Consider the following 23,606-nt stretch of genomic DNA (forward strand, 5'->3'; position numbering starts at 1 on the left):
GTGCATCCAGTCTCTGTACAAAAGGTCCCATAACTCTATCTCTCTCTCTAGTAAATATGTGTGTGTATATATATATATATATATACATATACACACACACACATACATATACACATACATATACACATACATATACACATACATATACACATACATATACACACACACACACACGATTAGTGACTAAAGAGCAATAGTGGTAGTTTGGAGAAGTGAATGGGAGTTGGAAACGGACAATAGTAATATTATAATATTTGTTCATGTTGTGGATATTATAGGTACTTAGTAAATGGTTGTTTATGTACTTGTGTTGTAACATATTATGACTGTTGTTATAGCTTTAGGCAGACAAACATTCATAGTCCTATTCATGTTTATATACTGCCCTAATACGTACACACAGGACTCCAGACAGACATTAGTCTTAAAATAATATAGGTATATATAGGACTGAGGGTGGCCTTGGATAACTACCAATTTTGCACTTGGACAGCTGCCTATTAAAAGAGGGTGATTAATACACACCATGTAAAACTGCAGACGGTAGTGCTTCTTCACTAAGCTCAGTACAAACATGCAGAAACCTGTATGACAGAAAAAAAAAACATGCAAATGGGTTAGTGTCTTTTGTGCATTCATTGGGAGTAAACACCAAAGAAGTGGGACATTCAAAGTAAATAGACACAGGTATTAAATGCTACTGGCAATCAAGAATGTCACTGGCATGCACAATGTGTACATAAAAAGATCACTTGTGTTTTAAGAACAGTTCAACAAGTTACCAATCTCCTACACTTATCACTGAGGGATTTAATTGGAGACAATACAGACATCAAAATGGGGAAAAATACAGAGGGCCCATGGTTGTCATTCACTCTGTCATTCATGGTAGACAAGAGTGATTAGATCTAATCAAGAAGAGATGATTTCATAGGGTTTATAGCCAATTATTAATAACATTTATTTACATAGCACAACCAAATTATGCAATGCTTTACAGAGAATATTTAATCATTCACATCAGTTCCAACCCATTGGAGACCGGAGCACTGGAATTGAATATATGGCCCCAAAACTGCGAAAAAGCAATGCTAAACAGTGTGTTATTATTCTATTACTTTGTTACATGTATTTATTTTATAGCATCTACTTATTGCACACCATTTTAGAGAGAATATTTAAGCAGTGGAGCTTACAGTCTAAATTATCTACCACACAAACACTAACATCCTACCAGTGTGCTAGGAAGCAACAGCTCCCTGAAGAAACCCAAGCAAACACAGGGAGAACATACAAACCTCACACAGATAGTGCCCTGGTTGGAGTAGACTCCATGACCCCATCTAATTTAACTATGTGGCCTATAACCCCCTCCCCCACTATACCATTCTCCCTAAAAGAAGCCACTCTATGTTCAATAGAAATATAGTAGCTGTGCATTCCACATGAAATAGATCATGATCCAAGGGTACAGCAATTACTGTATGCGGAATCCCTTATTGTCAGAACACATAGTAAATGAACAGGAGAGTGGGGAATTTAGAGCTCCCAACACTAGGAGTGGACTCCTGGGGGTAAATTTACTAAACTGCCGGTTTGAAAGAGAGGAGATCTTGCCTTTAGCAACCAATCAAACTAGCTGTCATTTATTTAGTACATTCTACAAAATTACAGCTAGAATATGATTGGTTGCTATAGGCAATATCTCCACTTTTTCAAACCCGCAGTTTAGTAAATTTACCCCCTGCACTGTGACTTTCCTTTAGGCTGGGTACACACTACAGTGTTTTTCAGCTGAGCACTGGGTCAATCAAACAATAAACGACTGTTCAGCCCGATATTGCATTAGTGTGTACACTCCAGTGATGAACGAGGATCGTTCCAAAGCACCGATCATCAGCAGAACTATAAATGTCGTTCAGCTATGGAACGACGGAACGACGTCCTTCCAATCCTGCAGTGGGTATGTACTCACGATCTCCATTGAATTTACAGACTCATGATCTTTTTAGCCGACTGTTATGACAGATGGAGATCTGCTGGTAAATCTTTTAAAACATGTATAGTGTGTACGCATGAATCAGCTTGCTGATCGGGACTTTTTCTTCCAGTTATTGGTACATTCGTTGTAGATAACACATTGGTCGGAAAATTCTGTTGTGTGTACCCAGCTTTACCCACCACATTCTTTTGGGGTTTTTTGTAAATATGTCCAACCTGTGGGTCCATGCATCACTAAGGGCCTAAATCTACCGCTATTTCCAGTGCATCCTCTGCTAACTGATACCGATGATACCAGGTTCTTAATTTACCAGACACAGTTATTCTATTACAGGATGTCATGTTTAATATGGCTGGCACACTTCAGTGTAAACACAAGTGACATCATCACCGGGTACCCAATTGCAGCGAGAGCTGCTGGGGCAAAGAAGAGGTCATCATACATCTACGCTTAAATAAACTCACATTAATTCACGTACACGTAAAAATATAAATATAATGTAAGGAAAATAATCCATCTCCCCAAAGAGGGAGGAGATAACACACATACATTTATACATAAATTCGACAAACAGTATTATGAGTTACAGACAGACTAAACTTGTAATAATGTACACATATTTGGTAAAGCAGATTACATTTAGGGGTGAAATTGTTCTAATTGTGGGAAAAGTTGATAAACCAAAGAAAACAAATAGCAGCGTTGTTGTTAAAGTGTTAATTAAAGTACCCCCCCAAACATAAAAAAAAACAAATTAGATGCATGAACTTTGTTTCATACAGAGGTGCATTTGATACCACAATCGTTCAGTATCTATCAGATTAGGGGTATGAGGCTACTGTCACACTGTGTTACTGTGGACTTTCTCTGCTACCTGACTCTGGTAGTCTCCACACCCTGCCTCATGTCCTAACACACACCCCAGTCACATGCAGCTCACTAACACTGGGTGGAGAGGTCACTGCCGCTCAGATACTCAGTACTCCTCCTCTTCTGCTGCAGTGAGAATTCGGACTATATGGTTGGCTAAAAAATAGGATACGTAATAGTTTGAGGAGAAGATGAATATTGTACACAATAAGGTGGTCAAACCCTAGTCACATATAACAACACTTTAAGTTGTGCAAGGTGTTTATTTTCCATGTTGGTGAACTTTAAAAATGTTACAAGGTCTAAGCTGTAAAAATACACTTTGCGAATATAGTGATTAGCACTGTTTTAAAAACAGCAAAAACCCACAAAAATGTAGCAAACAGCAATGCAATTAACATTATGGGCAATTCTAAAATAAGCAGTTATATACGCACACACTATAATTATATATATATATATATATATATATATACACACACACATACACATACACACACACACACACACACACACAAGTTAACCCGTGCATGATACTCATGCATTCTAGGCAAATCAAGCTACTTAAGGTGTTAAAAAGGTTCTTGTCATGCATTTGGGCCATAGCCCAGGCCTCCTCAGGGGAAGGGCGTTACTTCCCGACGTAAGCGCCCTTTTTTAACGTGGTTTTGCCCACATGTCACCACCTCATCATTCTTCTCCATCAATTCATCCTTCATTTTCATCGCCACATCTATCCAGACACAGGGATCTCTCTCAGCGGTCCCGAGTATCACACTCCTCTCGCTCTGTCACCCCCGGCAACCACCAACCACTCCCCACTGTCATCCCCGGCAACCACCAACCACTCCCAACTGTCACTTCTCCTTCAAGAAATATATATATATTTTTTAAATCTTTATAAACACTTTTAACAATTAACAAATTAAATTAACAAATTAAAAACATCTTAGTATACCAAACTTCAGCCCTTTCTGAATTTTTTTTTCCACACACACTAAGAATTTAGTAGGTCAGTGTATAACTCCGCCCAGCAGGTGGCGCTGCAGCTTGGTTTTATTTTTTCCACACACACACACACACACACACACACACAGACTAACACACGCCACCAAGCATTTAGATTATATATATATATATACACACACACACACACACACACACATACACACACACACGTTAACCCGTGCATGATACTCATGCATTCTAGTCAAATCAAGCTACTTAAGGTCTTAAAAAGCTTCTTGTCATGCATTTGGGCCTAGCCCAGGCCTCCTCAGGGAAGAGCGTTACTTCCCGACGCAAGCGCCCTTTTTAATGTGTGTTCATGAGGTAAAATTACCTCACTAAAATGAGTTTGACCCCTCAACTCATAAATTTAGCCTTTACTACCCCTCCCACGGGGGGAAGGGGGGGGGGGGTGTGATGGAAGTTAACTGACTTCACTATTCTAATTTTTTTTGTCAAATAATGTCAGTATACCAAATTTCAGGTCAATTGGATGAGTCCTTTCTGAGAAAATAGTTTTTTCCACACACACACTAACACACGCCGCTAGGCTTTTACTTCTATATATTAGATAATGCTAAGAATTTAGTAGGTTAGTGTAGTATATAATTCCGCCCAGCAGGTGGCGCTGCAGCTTGAGCACTCTGTCACCCGGTAGTTTTTTCCACACACAGACTAACACATGCCGCTAGGCTTTTATATATATATATATATATATATATATATATATATATATATATATATATATATATATATATATATATATATATATATATATATACACATATATATACACACATACACACACGTATGTTACATAGTGCTCACAACTTTTATTTAAACTTTATTATGTTTATAAAGGTCATCTGGTCACGAAGGTGCATTGATTGACAAGTGGTTAAAAAAATGGTCTTCTTTTGCAAGCACACACTAACACTAGACGCCCTGGCTACAGAAGGTTTTGATAGTGGAGCAAAAGTTTAGATTATTTGTCTAATAGTGACTGTAAAAGTTAAAAAATGACAAATGAGAAAAGGAAAAACTATTCATAAAAGTTATTGAGATTACAACAAACTGAAACATATATGCTCCATTGAAATACCCTAAATGTCTCTTATACATCTACCTAGAATCTGCAAAAAATGACTACTAAATGTCAAACCTCTTAGGCAGCAATGTATACAAAGTTAGTTTGTACTAGAGTGTAGTAAGGCCAGTGCAAAATATAATTAAAGGTACAATGACAGGGAAAATAAGATTTTTTTATGATAAGAATGCAAAAAGTTTACCATTATGCCGGTATCTAAGGGTGAATCTAATTACTATTCTGTCTGAGAACTATAATGGTGTAAATTCATATTCATACCATCAGACGTTTTATGTTACCTAGAAGAAACGAACACTAATATTTAACACAGTAGCAGATCTATCACCATGGGAGAAACCACTTAGGGCTCATGACCATGGCTGGTTTGATATCCACCAGTGAAGTGTTGCTGTATGTTGTCATTCAAAGGAAGCAACTTAAGCGGACCTCAATATAGTGATCTACTGATCACTATAAAAAACATGTCTACACTCACTGCAATTTTTTCCCAATCAGATGGTCCAGGAGATGTCCATTGAAGCTGCATTTAACATTGGGTAAAATACCATGCTGGACAACCTACCATGGGGCATATGTCGCCAGTGAGTCTAGTTCAGACAATGCCAAGAACAATGTGTACCTTTTAGATGACTTCAATAAAATGTGATCCCCTCATCGGAGACAGGTGTAAGTAAAATTTAATTCTAGAGTGGTTTAGGGGGCAGAGTTTGGCAACTCACCTATAACATAAAGTGCAAATGATATAAAGCGATGGTAACGAATGAGGAATTGTAGAAATTCTTCTCTCTGCATAGAGGAGGCAAAATAGTCTGCCAGGGTCTCTCCATAGAAAAAATAGTTGACACACAAGAGGAAGTACCTGAAACAAAGGATATATTTTTATATTTTTTACAATGTTGGCAAATACTGCATGTGAGCAATATAAACTTTAATAATCTGGATAAAAAGAGAGAGAGAGGGAAAATGAAAGAGAATTGAGAACCTAGATTGTAGACAGCTTGGTTTGAAATTTTTAGGATTTGTGAAGTTTCCATGGGTGTTGTGACATCACAATTATAGGGGCAACTTTTTGGAGAAGCAATGCTGACCAACTCACAATGGTATCTTCCTACACATAAGCTTTTATATAACATTTAGAAATTATCTTGTCAAATCACGTAGCTGCTTCCTATGGAATTGATTGACTGATTTAAATAATAATCAGAAAAGTAATACAATTGAGAATGTAGATAGAAAAAGACATTTGTGCCCAATAACTATTACAGTGGTTATATGATCACTAAACATCAACTTTTAATTTTTAGATATGAATCATAAAGGTTAAATACATTGTTTAGTATTATTCTAACATCCCACTTAATTATTACCTTTCCTCTCCATTACAGGCGGATGAAGCTCATCCAACGTCTTTAGGACATTGTAGTAATGGGATCTACTAAAGTTTTAAAAACTGAGACTGTATTTTTGTAGCTGCTGTGACATCACTGGTCCTGCCCTTCCATATAAATACACCAACCCACACAAGGCATTTACACAGAGCAAGTTTGCAAAACTGTCAGTCACTATATATCTGTTTAAGAATCACCACCCTCCTAACATGAGTAACTGCTCCAGAGGGTTGGCAGAGAGCCTGGTGGTCATATGTATCAACATTTCAACTACATAACAGGATATTATTCGGCTCAGCAACGTTAACCATCTATATTTCTCATTCAAACTGTGAAAAGATGTTCAACACAAACAGCCAGTGCTACACCATATTGTTTGTTTTTGTCTATTGTTAAGTAACTACTTGATTGTTTGATCCCAGCTTGTACACTTATATCTTTTATCTCCTTTCCGCCTACTAGCAGATGCAGGCAGTGGAAGTGGGATAAAAACATCCTTTAATGCAGTGTGCTAAATCTTCTAAGTCACACTGTGTTCTGGCCCAATTTTATCTTGAAGTGAAAGAAGAGAACTTGGCCAACCATGCCAACCTTTCAGAGTGGAAACATGATTTTAGAAACAAACTCTGTTAGAATCCCTGGTTGGCTCAAGAATAAAAGCTTCACGGTCCACAGACTGTGAAACAGCTTAAAATATAAAGAGAGCACACACAGCAAGAATGAGAAGTACATGACAATACAATTTATATTTCTACCATATTAAAATCAGAATTTAAGACTTGTGTAAAATTACAAATATTAACACCATGTGGAGGGAGGTGGTTAAAGAATTGTATTCTTATACAGTAATCTGACAGACTACACCTAAATAAATATAAAATCAAGTTTGACCCTTTTCTAAACACAAATAAATGTTCTTAGGAAGTGTGTAGACTCCTGTTTTTATTCTACATTTTAATAACAAATAGCTTTTAGAGTAAGATTTAACTAATTTAAATGCACCTTAAAAATGGGAAGAAGTGTCTTGCATTTTTTAAAGATAACTCGGGTGCAACATCTCTACATATGCTATTAAGTAAAAGGCGATTTAAAAAGAAAATATAAATAGACACTGCTGAATCAGGCACAGAGCAGCTGCAGATTATGCCATGCCTAACATCACAATGCAGAACATGTAGGCAATCTAAACAATAGCATTTAAAAACACCTATTTGCACCAAGTCCTCTTGCAATGTTTTTGTTGTTTTTTTTTGGTGGTGGGGGGGGGGGGGGGTGTTGGGGACTATTTTACAATGACAACTCCTGTACTATCCCCAATTGTTGTTTCTACACATTTTCTCGTAGAATTTAACACATTCCTCTCCTTCAGCGTTTCCATATTGAGTGGATGGGAGGAATGCAATGCTTTGTATATGCTCACCCGCCACTGTTGCGCCACATACCCAACATTTTCGGGTTTGGACTATCTAGCGTGAATGGCATTTCAACAGATTAGAGCAAAGGTTTATTTTGACATTAGCTTTAATATCATGGTGCATACAAAAGTAAGCTATTACACACCTTCTGGCAGACTGAAACAAATCAGACTAATGAAAGCCAGTAACTGATTGGCTACTCTGGTTATAGTATATATTTGCTATTTTATCATTTCATTCAAAAAAAAAAAAACAAACAAACAAAAATACTTACCTTGAAAAAAACAAACAAACAAACAAAAAAACAACCTAGTTTCCATGTGCTCAGAAACGGCTTGAATCACGACAGTCCTGTGGTGTCAAAGGAGGAAACAATGTCTAGGAACCTCCTCCTCCTGTCTGTATTAAAAAAAAAAACTATAACAGTCTGCAGTCTAAGGGGGTAAATTTATCAAGCTGCGTGTTTTAAAATAAATGTAGATTTTGACTAAAGCAACCAATCAGATTCTAGTTATCATTTATTTAGTACATCCTACAAAATGATAGCTAGAATCTGATTGGTTGCTATAGGCAACGTCTCAACTTTTTCAAAACCGCAGCTTGATAAATTTACCCCTAAGACCCATTTTTGTGGGGATCTGCCTATGTTTTAATGAACTTTGGCTTCAACAAAATGGCCACTATGATAGAAACATTAGAGCCAAAGAGAGAACTATCACTTTAGAGAAAAGAAAAATGCAGTAAAAGTAAAATTACTTTATTCTGCGGTTTCTAAGCTGCTAAGAGTGACGTGAAAGCAATAGATGAGTGACTGTAACACTAATTGCAATTTTTTTTTGCACAACTGGATGTGAGTGGGAGATTGTTAATTTACAATAAAGAATAATTTATTTTAAGGAGATTAATATTATTGCGGGTTTTTTAAATGAACAGTTTGCTTTTTGCCTCATTTTTTTATTCAACATACAATATTAAATTTATATACACTGTACTTTTTTAATTTTATTATTATTGCAGCGAGTGTTTTTTTTTTTCCATTTTGATTTTTTTTTTTTTTTTTTGAGACCACACATTTGACAAAAAAAAAACAAAAAAAAAACCTCTAGAAAACCTACGATTGCCCTGCAACTATATGTCAAGGAGCATGGAAAGAAATTTGTAAATAACTCTGGTAAAAAACAAATGCAAAATGTAGAAATTTTACTGCAGCCGTTAATCTGTGATATGTTTGTCTATTTTCCTTGTCATACATGTCCCTTGTCATTTGATGTTAGAACAATCTTTAAACATTGAAACTCAGTTATAAGAATAGCATATATCATTTCTGTGAAACTTGAACACTATACAACATAATACAAATTGAACCCATTACAAAGTAAAGCAACCTACCAGCTAAGAGTTCTGAACCACGGCAACTCATAGGAACGATACACTTTGTGCCCAATTGAAATGATTTCATGGAAGCATTTCACCTGGATTGCAGACACCTACAATAGAGAGGAGTCAAACACATGTTACACTAAATACACTAAAGAGATTTTCCACCTCCAGTTGTTTTTCATTTATTAGCATGCACATGGACAGCTTGCATCTTTTACTAAATATATTGCTTAATAGTTACTCCTTCTTTCAGTCACTTTAAGGCTTCTCTTTAGAGAGTATAATCAGTCATATTTTCCCATTTGGTTATGTTACACAAGGCTGGTGTCTGGATACAACTGTATTACCTGTAGGAAGTGCAACAGCTTCGTAACCCAGCACAATGTAAATAAACAATAAGTAAATCGGTCACAATACAATTTTTACAGAAGGTGGAATTGCCATACAAGTCAATTATTCATATTACAAGCATCTGCCACAATTGGTGTAAGGCCACACAGACCTGACTAGGTTGCTGACTGCAAGCTACATTGTTCAGTCATTTGTCTATTAAGTGCTAAAAAGTGTTTATCCGGTTTAAACCTTCCAACTTAGTAATGAGGGAATGTACAGATGGCATTGTCCGATTTACAACCAATAATATTTATTTTTAGACTAATTTCATTGGCAACCACTTTCTTGATTTGTCATTCAGACAAGAAGCCCCATTTGTCTGTGCAACTACAAACTCTTAACTATAGAAGTGGCACCCCTGAGCAATGTAGCAGCTCACCCGGTACCCAGCCACAGTCCTAGAACATCCTAGAGCTGTAGAAACAGCCTACAGATGGAGGAAAAAAAGGACACAGCAGGCACAAAATGATGTCTACAGTGAGGTGTCACTGTTGAACTGATGTGTATATATTAACAATACGAATGAAGCATATTGCCTAAAATAGACATACACTTGAAGTTGATCCACAGTATCACTCCTATTCCAAATATAACACTAGCTCCTTGTAAATTTAAATTCATCACTAGTCTTACACTATAGGCCGCTATTAAATCTACCACTAAAAGCTGTAGGTTACTGGAAACTTTCTAAAAGTAGCGAGTACCTTTGAAAGGTTTACTGTGACAGATGCTGAAAACAGATTTTGAGAGCTGAAAAGACACTGTCTCTCTGTGTGTGAGGCTAATTTAAAACACCAAGATATATATTTAATAACACACACCTATTGTGCACTGCTGAAGTAATACAGAGACCAAGTAGCCACACAATCTCTGATAACATGGAGGTTCAAGTTCAGGGTACAATCTTATGTAACAAGCTAAGAAATGTCTAAGCAAATTCATCTGTTACAATCATGTCTAATCTGTCTATGCTTATCAGAAAGGTCACATTGTATTGTTAGGCCTGTCTTATGATTGTATGACAAAGGTTTTTTTGCAAGATGGCTCCCTCAATAAAAATGACCTTATAATCTGAACACCTAACCCCGGCACATTCCTCCACAGAATAATGATGCCAAGCCATTGCTACAGCCAGAAATCTGTTTCACCTTATAACCTACCCCACCTCACCTTGTTGTTGTCTCCTTTCCTATTTAATTTCTGTTTCCTTGTTATTATTTTGCAAAATGTTTAATAAAAAAATATTGAGAAAAAAATAAATGACCTTGTAAGGTAGTAAGGTATGTTTTTGCCAAATGCAAAAAAAAAAGATCCTCTTTAATTTACAGTCATCTTATCCACCGGTATGGCATTGCTCACTTATATTATATAACTCATTTTAAACAGCCCAAAAGTTAAACAATACTTCATAATAGTCCTGATTTTGGCTGGGTGATCCAGATTTATGGACACAGAGAGATGAGGCCTAGTAAGAAGTGGATGTGCAAACACAGCTGGCCAGATCTTGGCGTGGTTTGAGAGGATCACACACAAGGCTTATTTTGTCCTGATTTTGCTTTTTAAAACATTGTGAGTCATGGTCAAATGCGAAATAGACAGGAGAAGTAAATCTCATCTGGATAGGAGGCTCACACAGGACCATTCCAGGCCCCTCATCTGTGGCCATTACCCGGACCCCTGCAACTGGGTTAGAATTAATCTTAATTTACATGAAAAAACAACCCAAAAATCACATTGTTGTAACCAGCCATGCGAATCACTCACAGACTTCTCCCTGCGGAGATGAAGGAGGTGTACGATGACAGGTCAGTTTACGACCAAAACACCGCTAGACTTTTCTTGCAACTGTCTTTGATAATTGAGGCTGTGAAGCAAGTAACAGATGTAATGGGAAGCGGAACCATTCCCAGGACTTCTTATTCATCCCTCACAAGCACGATCATCATGCAATGCAGGAATTGGTGAACAGTGATCAGTCATTCGATGACCTTTAACCATGCACCTCCGACATCTAAGAAAGCTTGCAGCTGTGCCAGGTATCCTTCTCTATATATAAAAAAAAAAAAAATCAATAGGTCTCTGAACTTACCAGAACTAAAAGCATGATAGGTCCCAGGTAGATAAGGAAAAAAAACAATGTAATCATTGTCAAACTGAAAATACCACGAATCCACCAGTTTTTCCATCTGAAACATAAAGATGATACCAAGTCAATCTTAACCATGCTACAATTGTCAGAAGTTACAGTATTTTAAACATAATTTCAACATTTTCTGCAAATTTATCACTACATTGACAAACTTTGCCTGCAAGTCAGAGTTTACCAATTTAAATGGGAACAAAAATTTTAATAAAAAACACAAGTAAATAAAAGTATGCTTATATGGCTATTTGATGTCATTTTTTTTTCAAGCCAACATACATTTTCCACTTCCCTGGTGCTCTTGTGTTTGCCCCAGATGCGGTCACAATTTTGACACGGGAAATGTCGACAGATAACCTGTTGACATGAAAATGTAAGCAGGCTAAATGCCGACACATCCATTCTGGGGACAGCTTGAAAATGTCGACAGTGTTGTTGCTATCTACTGGACTGCTGGCATTGGTCTTTTAATGTCGGCATTGTGAATGTCAACAATCACACGGTCGACATTTTTAAGCTCTCCCCAGAATGGAAGTGCATTTAGCCTGCTGACATTTTTATGTCAACAGGTTAACTGCTGACATTTACAGTGTTTCCATTTAGTACCCAACCCATTCTGCACTGGGAAACAAGGGAAGACTTGTAATGTGGTTAAAGATATATCCCACCTTTATCCATTGCTGCTGTTTTAAGACATTTCTCCCATAGGACTAAAAATGTTTAAACCTTTATAGTTGAAATACAGTGTTATAGTCATTTGAATTTTCAATGTTAGAACAAGAATCAACAACATTAGTCTGACATTAGAAAATAAGCTATCCCAGATCTCAGGCTATGGATTAACAAAAATGATATTAAAACCAAATTAAGTGACAAGTAATAGAAGAAAAGCAACAAGGGTGTGAGATTTCTGAACATGTGGTTTAATATAAAAGCTTTCACAAGAAAGTGTTCCTTAAAAGATGTATATTTATGTATAAGCTCTATCTTTGTACACAAAATAAACAGGGTATTCAATATTCTGCACTACATACTTCTCTATATTAATATAACATGATTTTCAAATTAAATATTGGTTTGAAGTCATTTTGCATTTACCTGTTTGTAACATTAGAAAGAGCAGCACATGCTATGACATAGCCATACATAGAACTATAATATATGACATTCCAATACAGAAAATAAAGTCATGACAGAAACAAAGCTTTCAACATAATAATGTAGGATGCAAAAGTGGAACAAAGGGCAAGCATGAATTGCATCCAATTGTGTCTAAGCAATGACTGTACCATCGACAAGGAAGATGCTATATATTTTGGTAGCAAAATCACAAAGTAATTTTACCTTGGGGCCCATTCTGGGATGTATTGTGTATTTCGACTAGTGGACTGATTTCTGAGAGAAAGACATTACCTGGAAGACAAGCCAGATAAAGCATTGTCGAGGACCTTTGGTGTGCTGTCAGTAGAAGTTGGAACATCAGTAATATCGGCATCGAATACAGTGTCGCCATCTGCTTCCACATACTTCTCTTCAGTTCCTGTTTCCTGTGATATATAAATTAAATGTATAAATGTGTATCTAAATGACAATACAACTCGAGTTTGCAGCATGTTTAAGCAAAAATGGTCACAATTAAAATTAATGAAACTAAGTCTATATCATATGAATGCAGGCTCATCTTGGCTTACCTTGATAGAAATTCTCACTGAAAATTTGCATGTATTGGGAAAAATACTACTACTACTAATAATAATAATTTCTATGAAAAACCTTAGATTGCTTTTGTTTTAAATTTTTTCTCCCCTACTCCAGTAACAATTTTATATATATGTACTTTCAGTCACAGCAGTGTAGCACCTATAATATATTTGGAATTAGGGTGTGCGGACCACCCCCTTTATATTGTTTATATTTTAAAGGTGATGACCGCCTTCTTTCTGGCCCAGCACCCAACCCATCTATCCATAGCTAATTGTAATAAGAGCAGTTTGGTTCCTACCAATACTCCTTGTATGTTACAGGCGCTAAATGAGGCAAGTCCAATATTATAAAATTATAAGTTGTTAGTTCTATTATAGAGCTTATATTACTGCAGAGTTTACAATATATTGGTCTTCAAATATGCATAAATATGGTTTCCGTGCTGAAAGAGTGGAGTGTGTGTGCGCACGCGTGCACTTGCATTCATATGCCTATGGGGACATTGACTTGTTTACACACCAACACTGTGGGGACAAAATTTGAGGTCCCCACAAAGCTTCTCAAGGCTAATCAATGCAGGAGACCTTGCTGATATGCTCAGCATAAAAATCGGGACTGTCCAGAGTGACATTTGTCAGAACAAAAGTGTGCGTGTGTCCGATGGGGAGGGGAGAAAGTGTGTGTGCGCCTCCCACCGCTATAGGCCAGTACTTCGTCCGAACGTATAGCAGGAGCAGGAAACGGAAGTGACTGCACCCTAGCACAGGTGATCTTGTTCAATCGAAGAAGGAAAGGGGAAGTTTCAAAAATGTTGCTGACAACTAGAGATGGGCGGGCTCGGTTCCCCGAGAACCGAACCCACCTGAACTTTGCCTATCCGAGTACTGAATCGAGCAGGCTCAGTACTCTCCCGCCCGCTCGGAATCCAAATCGAGGCCGAAAGTCATCGTGACGTCGTCGAATCTCGGGGCTCGGTTCTCGCGATACTTGAAAATTATAAATACCTGCCTCCACAGCAATCCATTGCCATTTGACAGAGGGAGAGAGCAGGGTGTAGTCACAGGCTGATTAGAGCAGGGACAGACAATACAATTCTGATTCCAATTCTGATAACAATCGATAGAGAAGAGAGGAGGATAGAGGAGTTTTTGTTTTTTTTCAATATTTGGCACTCCCAAGTGCTTTTTGGGTGATCCCCATTGTTTTGCACTAATATTTCTGGCTGTCAAAGGTACTATCTGTCAGCAGATTTAAAAATATATTATTTAGCACTCCTAAGTACTTTTGGGGTGTCCCCCATTCTTTTGCATTAATATTTCTGGCTGTCAAAAGTCATATTTGTCAGCAGTATCTAAAACAATTTGTAGCACTACAAGTGCGTTGGGCTCAGAATGGATTCAAAGCAGTCCACATATGAGCAGAATGAGCAACCAGGTTCTGTCACCAGTCCTAATGGTAGTGTTCCCAGTACGTCATCTGGGCAAGGCGATGTCAAACTACACAGTGTTTTGAAATCAGTCAAAGAAACACACCCCCCCCCAAAAATTTTTACTGTGTTGAAGCGAAAAAGAAGTGTAACTGAGGAAAAGTTAAGTGCCGATATAAAAAAAATTGCCAACATGCCATTCTACACACGCAGTGGCAAAGAGAGAATGAGGCCTTCACCTTTCTCTATTAGTGGCAGATCCAAAAATGTTACAGAGCCTACAAATGGTGCACAACTACTGTTACGCGTCAAAGCCGAGCTGCAAAATAACAGTAAGGCATTAGAGGATAATGTTTGCTCTGAATCACAAATGACACCAATCCCTGTGGAGAGTCCATCCAACAGTGGGATGTCTAATCGTGAGCATCCTGTTAGTGTACCCATAAAGAGTGACCCTTTCAGCAGTTCTGCTGATGTGTGCCTGAACAGCACGAGTGTAGCCGGTGATACACAAATTGAGGATGCCACTATGGAAGTAGAAGAGGATGAGGGGGAGATTTGTGTAGGCGACGAGGGCGCTAATGAGGATGTTGATGAGGATGAGATTGTTTGTGTCAGTCCTGCACCAGTGGCAGCAATTCTGGCACGTGACAAGAAAAAGGCCATTGTCATGCCAGGCCATAAAACCAAAAAATCCACTTCTTATGTGTGGAATTATTTCTACCCCAATCCAGACAACAACTGTATAGCCATTTGTAGTGTATATCAAGCCACAGTCAGTCGAGGGAGGGACCTTAACCATCTTGGAACCTCGTCTATGTTACGCCATTTGACGAGAGTTCATGGCAAAGTGTTGGGAAATGCTAAAAGTTCTTCCAAAAAAATTACAAGCACTCCATCATCAGTTAGGACCCTCCGCTCACCGACATCCCGACGGCTACAAAATACACCCACCACACCATCCTGATCAATATCCTCAGTAGCGCTCGGAGTTAGCCCTGCATCCCAATTATTAAGGCTGGATGACTCCGGCACTCTTATTGATTCCTCTGAAGAAAGCGTTAGTCGCACTGCTGCTGCTGTTGCTGCTGCTGGGGGTGAATCGTCAGCCCAGAGGAAGGCCAAGAAAAAGAGCAGTCCTACATTTCAACAATTAACTGTGAAACAATCATTTGCTAGGGGAAGCAAATATGACAGCAGTCACCCAGTTGCCAAGGGAATCACAGACGCCATGGCTGCCATGTTAGTGTTAGATCGGCGTCCCATATCCACAATAAAAGTTTACTGTTAATTGAGGTTTTGTGTACGCATTACAGAATTCCATTGCGACACCATTTTTCCTGTAAAGCTATTCCACAACTATACCAAAAAGTGTGTACAAATGTAGAGATTGCGCTGAAAAATGCCATTCTGTCCACTGTTCACTTAACCACAGATATGTGGATAAGTGGAAGTGGTCAAACCAAAGACTATATGACTGTGACAGCCCACTGGGTTGGTCAGTCACCTTCACCAGCAGGCACAGCAGCAGCATGTACACCACTACGTAACATTTATCACAGGCAGGCCACTCTTTGCATCACCGGCTTCACTAACAGGCATACAGCTGACAATTTGTTACGCAAACTAAGAGATGATTGATACATGGCTTATACCACTTGGACTCTCCCCAGGATATGTAATTTCTGATAACGCCAACAATATAGTGCGAGCATTACAGCTGGGTGATTTCCAGCACATTCCCTGTTTTGCTCACACCATCAACTTGGTGGTGCAGAGCTTCCTACGAAATAACCGTGAGGTGCAGGAGATGCTTTCGGTGGCCCGTAAGATTTCAGGCCATTTCAGGCATTCTGCCACAGCATGTAGGAGATTGCAGCAGCTCCAAGAGCAGTTTAACTTGCCTTGTCACCAATTTAAGCAGGAGGTGGTAACTAGGCGTAATTCCACCCTGTACATGCTGCACAGGATGGAGGAACAGCGCAAAGCCATCCAAGCGCATTTTACAAGCCATAACATTGGGAAAGGAGGGGGCATGTATTTCAGTCTTGCACAGTGGGGAATCCTTTCAGAGCTGTGCAAGGTGCTAAAACCATTTGAAGTTGTGACGTGTGAAGAGAGTGCAGATTCTGCTAGTTTGAGCCAAGTCATTCCTTTAATTAGACTATTGGAAAAGCAGCTTGAGAAAGTGAGGGAGGAGATGAAAGCAAGCAATTCCGCAAAGTATGTTGGCCTTGTCGATCAAGTACTTAATTCGCTTCACAATGATCCTCGAGTTATTAAAATCTTGAAATCGGATCAGTACGTTTTGGCCACTGTGCTTGATCCAAGGTTTAAGACCTACATTGAGTCTTTGCTTCAAAATGAACGAGATGTGAACTTTTGCAAGGAGCTATTGCTCAGCATGTTGTCTGCTGAACTGAGCCTTGGCTTGACGACATGTCCTCCTTCAGTTTCTCAAGCAGCTGCTGCTCGTAAAAAATTGAATTTTCCCAAAAAAAGCAGGGAGGACGCAGAGGGCAGACCAAAACAGTTTAACATCTGGGCTGGTTTGAAGGATTTTTCAAAAAAAATGTGTGACCTTGTCCATAACTCCATCCAATATGAGTATTAACATGCAAAGGATGGTGGAGGTAATTGATATGGAAATGTCAGACAGTCCCTTTCCTTACTGGGAAGAAAAGCAGGCCAATTGGAAACCCATGTACAAACTTGCTTTGCAATACTTAAGCTGCCCACCCTCCAGTGTGTACTCTGAACGAGTGTTCAGCACAGCAGGGAACTTAGTCAGTGATCGCCGTAGAAGGATAGTTCCCAAAAATGTGGAGAAAATGATGTTTATAAAAATGAACTACATCTTCTACGAGGAAGGCCTTCTCCATCAAAGACATCCAAGCACTGACTGTTCTCTAATGGCGGATTCAAGCGGCGATGAATTCATAGTCTGTGATGATGACGTACACACTGATGAGGGTGAGGATGAAGCTGAAGATGATGACGATAACATCTTTTTAAAACTTTCTATGTAAGTGTAGGGTGCAATCTACCCCCAAAGAGGAAAGGGACTTGGGGCATTTCCATATCACGTACCGTCTTGAAAGGCTGCTGTTTGGGCAATTTCTCCTTAAGGGTAGAGTGTCATACACAGAGTGACCACAAACTGTCTTTGTCCATTTCAATTAATATTGCACAGTCTATAACGGCTGAATTTTTGGGTATTTTATACAAGTGGAGGGGGGCCTAGAGAGACAGAAACCAAACTGGCTTTCTCCATTTTAATTAATATTGTACATTCTATAAAGGCTGAATTTTTTGGTATTTTGTACAAGTGGAGGGGGGCCTAGAGAGACAGAAACTAAATTGGCTTTCTCCATTTCAATTAATACTGTACATTCTATAAAGGCTGAATTTTTTGGTATTTTATACAAGTGGAGGGGGGCCTAGAGAGACAGAAACCAAACTGCCTTTGTCCATTTCTTTACATATTTAAGTATAAGTGTAGGGTGTAATATACATCCAAAGACGATGGCTGCATTGCCAACATTCATATATGGAGAGGAAGACAATCTGGTTTGTGTGTAGACTTAATGAAAGCCTACCAGGAATGAAACGTTTTTTTGGATAATTTATTCGCTTTACATTACTTATCCTACAAACAGGTGGAGCACTAAATTTGGTTATTTTAGGCCCAAAAACATTGATTTTTAATCAAAATAGCAAAACAAAACAAAACCAAAACCAAAACACGAAGGTAATCCAGATCCAAAAACAAAAACAAAAAAAAAAAACACGGGGGTCAGTGAGCATCTCTACTGACTACCTTCTTCTCAAGAGATATCGCGGATCTCCACGAAGATGTGTTCCTAGCATTTTCCGAGGTTGAGAGGAAGCTCTACCAGAACTTCACTCGCATTGATATCCGAGTAAAACGAGGGAGAAAAGTCCCCATCCTGCTGACACCAGCCATGCAAGCTGCAATGGAACTTCTCACAGTAAAGCGTGACAAATGTGGAGTGGATAGCCAAAATGTCTACATGTTCGCCAGACCAGCTGCCTTGTTACACTTCAGAGGCTCCAATTGCATATCACTGTTTGCCCGAGAGTGGGGCCAAGCATCCCCACACGCTGCCTTCCCCGAAGCTTCAAAAGCACATTGCCACTCTCTCCAAGGTCCTCAACCTAAACAACACAGAACTAGATCAGTTGGCAGACTTCCTTGGGCACGACATCAGGGTGCACCGGCAGTATTACCGCCTCCCATTAGGTACCCTCCAACTTGCCAAGATCAGCAAACTGTTAATGGCTGTCGGGAGTGGCAAACTGGCCGGATTCAAAAGCAAGAATTTGGACGAGATGCACATAGATCTGGACGGTAAGTGGAAAATCTAGTGTCTGATGTATGCTTTTGACTTTTATCTCGGTCATTTACATATCTGTTTCTTTTCAGAAACGGTCCAGCTACAGAGTGACAGGTCAGATGATGAGCAATACACCGTGAGAGGGACAAGCGGCCAAGCCTTTAGTTGACACTTCTACGTCACAAGAGAGGTGGTGTATGGATCTGTCAATACGGGACCAGTGCCCAGCCATGGCTTCCACAGGTAGGTGTAGCACACAGTTCTGCTAGGCAGAAGAACTTTGCCTTCTCTGTATTTTACGGAGCCATAATGGACCACTCTACTTCCTTTCCGTTTGCAAAGAAGTATGGAGGAAATCCTGGGACAGCGAGGAGGTCCAGACTGTGGAGAAACACCTGATGAGGTTTATACAGACATGCCGGGTGCCCGGAAAGCGAGGCTGAGTTGCGTGTCCTCATGGCTGAACCATCCATACTCAAAGAGCGGATCTTGAAATTCTACATAAAGAACCATATAACAGCTTTAAAGAGGGATCAAACTTGTTGAAATGATGCAAAGTGGTTGAACAGGACTGTAGCCTCAATGGCTAGGTGTTGGTGTAAGCGGGCATGCGGATGTCCTCAGGCGGCCAGGATACACAAAACTTTCCTTACCATTGTTATTGTTTACTCATTTATGTATGAGGGAATGTGGATGTCCTCAGACAGTCAAAATACATGAAACTTCCCCCATCTTGCAGTCCGTGTCAGTACTTTATGCAAAGTCAAAGTGCAAATCTCATGTGGTAACTCTGGTGACAAACCGCTCCTACCCCATGATTGTTCTGTCGACAGGGCATTAGGAAAGGGGTGTCCCTATACGCCATGTTCCAGACATGGGTCCTCAGGATGCAGTGTGTGTGTGTGTGTGTGTGTGTATGTTTGCGAGAATGCCACTTTGAAGTCTTAACTTCCATTGAATCACGTTATTACAATTATTTGATCACAAGATTCATGTTTTTGCAGCATAATTAGGAAGGCAGTAGCAGGAAGAATACATGGCAAAGGTTTCAACTTAGGACATACAGTATATGCTGAAGACAGGACGGCTTAATACGAAATATTTGCTATTAGCATTTGATACTTCACAAATCTCAGATTCGGAAAAAAACTCTGCAGAAAACTTTTTTAGACATTACATAATTTGCTAATTGAATTACAACAGAACTCGACTTGGAGGGAACATATAAGCACATGAATAACGGTTACATGATTAATCTAGTGTTCTAGATAACTGTTACTTTAAAAAAATTACGTAAAATTAAATTGCTACACAGTAAAGACAGAGTTGTAGCATAGTTATTTGCAGAGGACAAATCATGCTCAATTAGATCAATCAAGGACAATCAGAGAAGATCCATATGGGTGTTTAGCAAATGATCTCATTGTTTATAAAATGATTCACTCATTTCTAGTGTAAAGTTCATGTATCCAGCATGGTTAGACACAGCATAACTTCACTGACCATCAAGATGAACATGTCTACCATTCCATTCACAGAAAAAAAATAGAAACGTCCTTTGGTTTTTGTCATAATCTACTGAAATAATATGACTGTACTACACTAAATTCAGCTAGAAACAGAGGTTTTGTACACGAATACTGTTCCTTTATTTTGACAACAGAATCAAAAAGAAATCTACAACAGATGGACGAGTATATTGGTGCTTTGACCCCAGGCTGGTAGGACACAAGACAGTGCATGGTGATTCTATATAGAGAGATATCCCTTTTATACTGTGGGTACAGTTTAACAATAAACTGAAGACATATGTAAAATAACACTGCCAAATCATAAGCACAGTCTTAGTAAAACTTGAAAAGAGCTTCAGTTTAGCTGGCATTAAAATATCAAGTTTAGCTTCTTGTGTGTCATGTGTAAATATCAAATTTGATACTATAGCACATAAAATGCTACCACATGACTGGGTACTCAAGATAATAGACTACAGATCAGTGTTATGGTTATTCCTTGCCTTAAGACAGAGTTTCCCAAACTCAGTCCTCAGGGCTCCCTAACAGTGCAGGTTTTCCGGATCACATGTGACATAATTAGGACCACCTGTGGATCTGTTACAATGTGTCAGTCAGTAATGAATACACCTGTGCTCCAGCAAGGAGATATGGAAAACCTGCACTGTTAGGGAGCCCTGAGGACTGGGTTTGGGAATCCCTGCCTTAAGACCTGAAGAGTACTTGTATTTTAATTTTATGAGCTGTATTCTAAATTATATTCCTGGAGTTAGTAGAGGAAAATTAAGAGGTAGATGTCTCCTCTATATTAACAGCACAGTGTAATCACCATTGATGAAACAAATATAACTATATAGCTTTGAACACTATAACTATCTAACAATCACCTGTAAATAAAAGAAAACAATATGCATTTTAATTAAAAACTGAATCTTAAGTTCCAATCCTGTTTAGAAAAAGGAATCCAGTCTGCTTACTACATTTGGACAAAATTCTTCCTTTCCTCAACTAGTTAAACTATGAGCACCTTCACATGGGACCTCCGCAGTTCTGGAATTACTTACTTACCTGTGGTGCACTCACCCCTTCTCAGTTAATTTACTTACTCATTAATGTGATTTCACTACTTTTGAAAGATATTTTTTATAAGATATTTTTTCTCAAAGGTTGCAAGCATGCTCGGTTCTGTGAACTCTCTGTAAGGAACCATGTTTTGGTCTGGGTAGCACCGAATCTCTCTTTGGAGAGCCTCGTAATGCACCAAAGTGGGACACACTAGCCCATGAACAAGAACACGGGCTAGTGAAAGCACAACAAATACAGTGGCATAATTACCAGCATAGCAGCCCATGTGGTTACTATGGGGTCCACAGGTAAAAATTCACAGAATATTGCATTAGTGCAGAAAAACCTAGTACGGGGAAAGGGGGATTGTTGTGTTGTAACTCAATCACTCAGTTCTACTCCTAATTAAAAGAAGACCTACACTTCACACAGGAGTATAGAAATGCAAATAGAAACATCTTCCTGCTACAGAGTCCTAACATCCACTGGCAGGAGCAGTAAAAGTCGTGCTGTTCGACAAAAGGTTAGAAACTTCTCACTTTAACCTTACTTTCTCCTCAGCACAACTAGAACCCGGTATGTTTATAAATCATTCTTCTTCCTCAGTTTGGTATACTGTATGCTTTACTAACAGCTACTACCTGTGATTTATCCTGCTGGTGGCAAACAGCGATTAGGACCCCATACCCACACCTACCTCCGTGTGGCTGCTTCATCGTGTGGCTGTGAACCTATAGGGCCCTGGTTCTTGCATGCCACAGTCACGTGCTCCTGTTGTCCTGAGCATGTCCCTGATGTGCTTTCACTGGTACTCCTCCAGTGATGTCCCTGCTCGGTTCCTTGTTGCCTGCATCCCCCTTGACAAAGCTTTTTGCTCAACCATAAGGACAAAGAGGGCTCAGTTTGGTGATACAATGTAAGCTTTTGCTCCACCTAGGCCTCAATCAAGGATCCCGTTCAAAGCCTGGGATTAGCATATCCCAAACCCACCTGATACTACTCAAACTGTTAATAACAGCTCTCATCCATAATCTTCACTCCCAGTTCCACCAATCCTCATGCTTCAACATCCACCACTCGCCCTGCAAGATTGCAATGTCCAGGTCTCGCCCAGTTCCTACTTTATGAACAACATGTTTTTCTTGTCCTAGTTGTTTTTATGCATAATTTCCTTTTGTATGATTTGTTTCTATGTATTTTTATCTTACCCCTTGTAACAATTGTACAGTATGTCATCTTATATATAAACAATGATGATCTTTTTGTTTATATTATTTGGACCTATCCAGTAGAAAAAAACGTGTGATAACACTGCAAATATGGTCCATCAAGTATTGGGAAATTTTCAGTGTTTATGGACATCTTGTTTGCTACAGAACACAGTCTCTTAGCATAGTTGTTCACGGCACGGTGACTTGAACTAAATATACCATGGACATAAAATTGAATGTAAGCCCCAAGCCACCCTGAAGCTGCAGAATATGGGTACATTAAATTGTATTTTTAAGTCTAAAGCTCTAAAATAAGTGTGTGTCTAGTGTAGCTTGGGTGAACGGGCCAGTAAAAGTGCTCTGACCAAGTATTTTATAGTTACACCCAGACACAAATACTGTACGTCAAGTAAATAGCCCATCAAGCAGCAGTCCTATTTGTTAACTGTTGTAATGAAGTGTTGGCAACAGGGGCCTGATGTCACGGTCGTCTGAATTTCTTGATCCGATTCGGGACCCTTGGGACTAGCTGGAGCAGGAGTGAAACAGAACTTAGCAGCCTGGATGAACTTCTTGCTCATGTTCGTGCTGATTGTAGAATATAGCAGGGGAATTAGCAGTCTG

General features: G+C 39.0%; 1 protein-coding gene across 1 annotated transcript in view; it reads right to left on the bottom strand.

The window, feature by feature from the left end:
* The window catches only part of CDS1 (CDP-diacylglycerol synthase 1), an 81,460-nt gene that overhangs the window by 39,624 nt on the left and 18,230 nt on the right, over nt 1-23,606 (bottom strand). The window contains exons 2-6 of the mRNA XM_075203260.1: nt 13,121-13,254; nt 11,654-11,750; nt 9,181-9,278; nt 5,708-5,847; nt 526-584 (exon numbers count right to left, since the gene is read on the bottom strand). Of these exons, the coding sequence (XP_075059361.1) occupies nt 526-584; nt 5,708-5,847; nt 9,181-9,278; nt 11,654-11,750; nt 13,121-13,254 (528 nt within the window). The remainder of the gene's footprint in view (nt 1-525; nt 585-5,707; nt 5,848-9,180; nt 9,279-11,653; nt 11,751-13,120; nt 13,255-23,606) is intronic.

Source organism: Mixophyes fleayi, chromosome 1 (assembly GCF_038048845.1).
Source record: "Mixophyes fleayi isolate aMixFle1 chromosome 1, aMixFle1.hap1, whole genome shotgun sequence".
NCBI lineage: Eukaryota > Metazoa > Chordata > Amphibia > Anura > Limnodynastidae > Mixophyes > Mixophyes fleayi.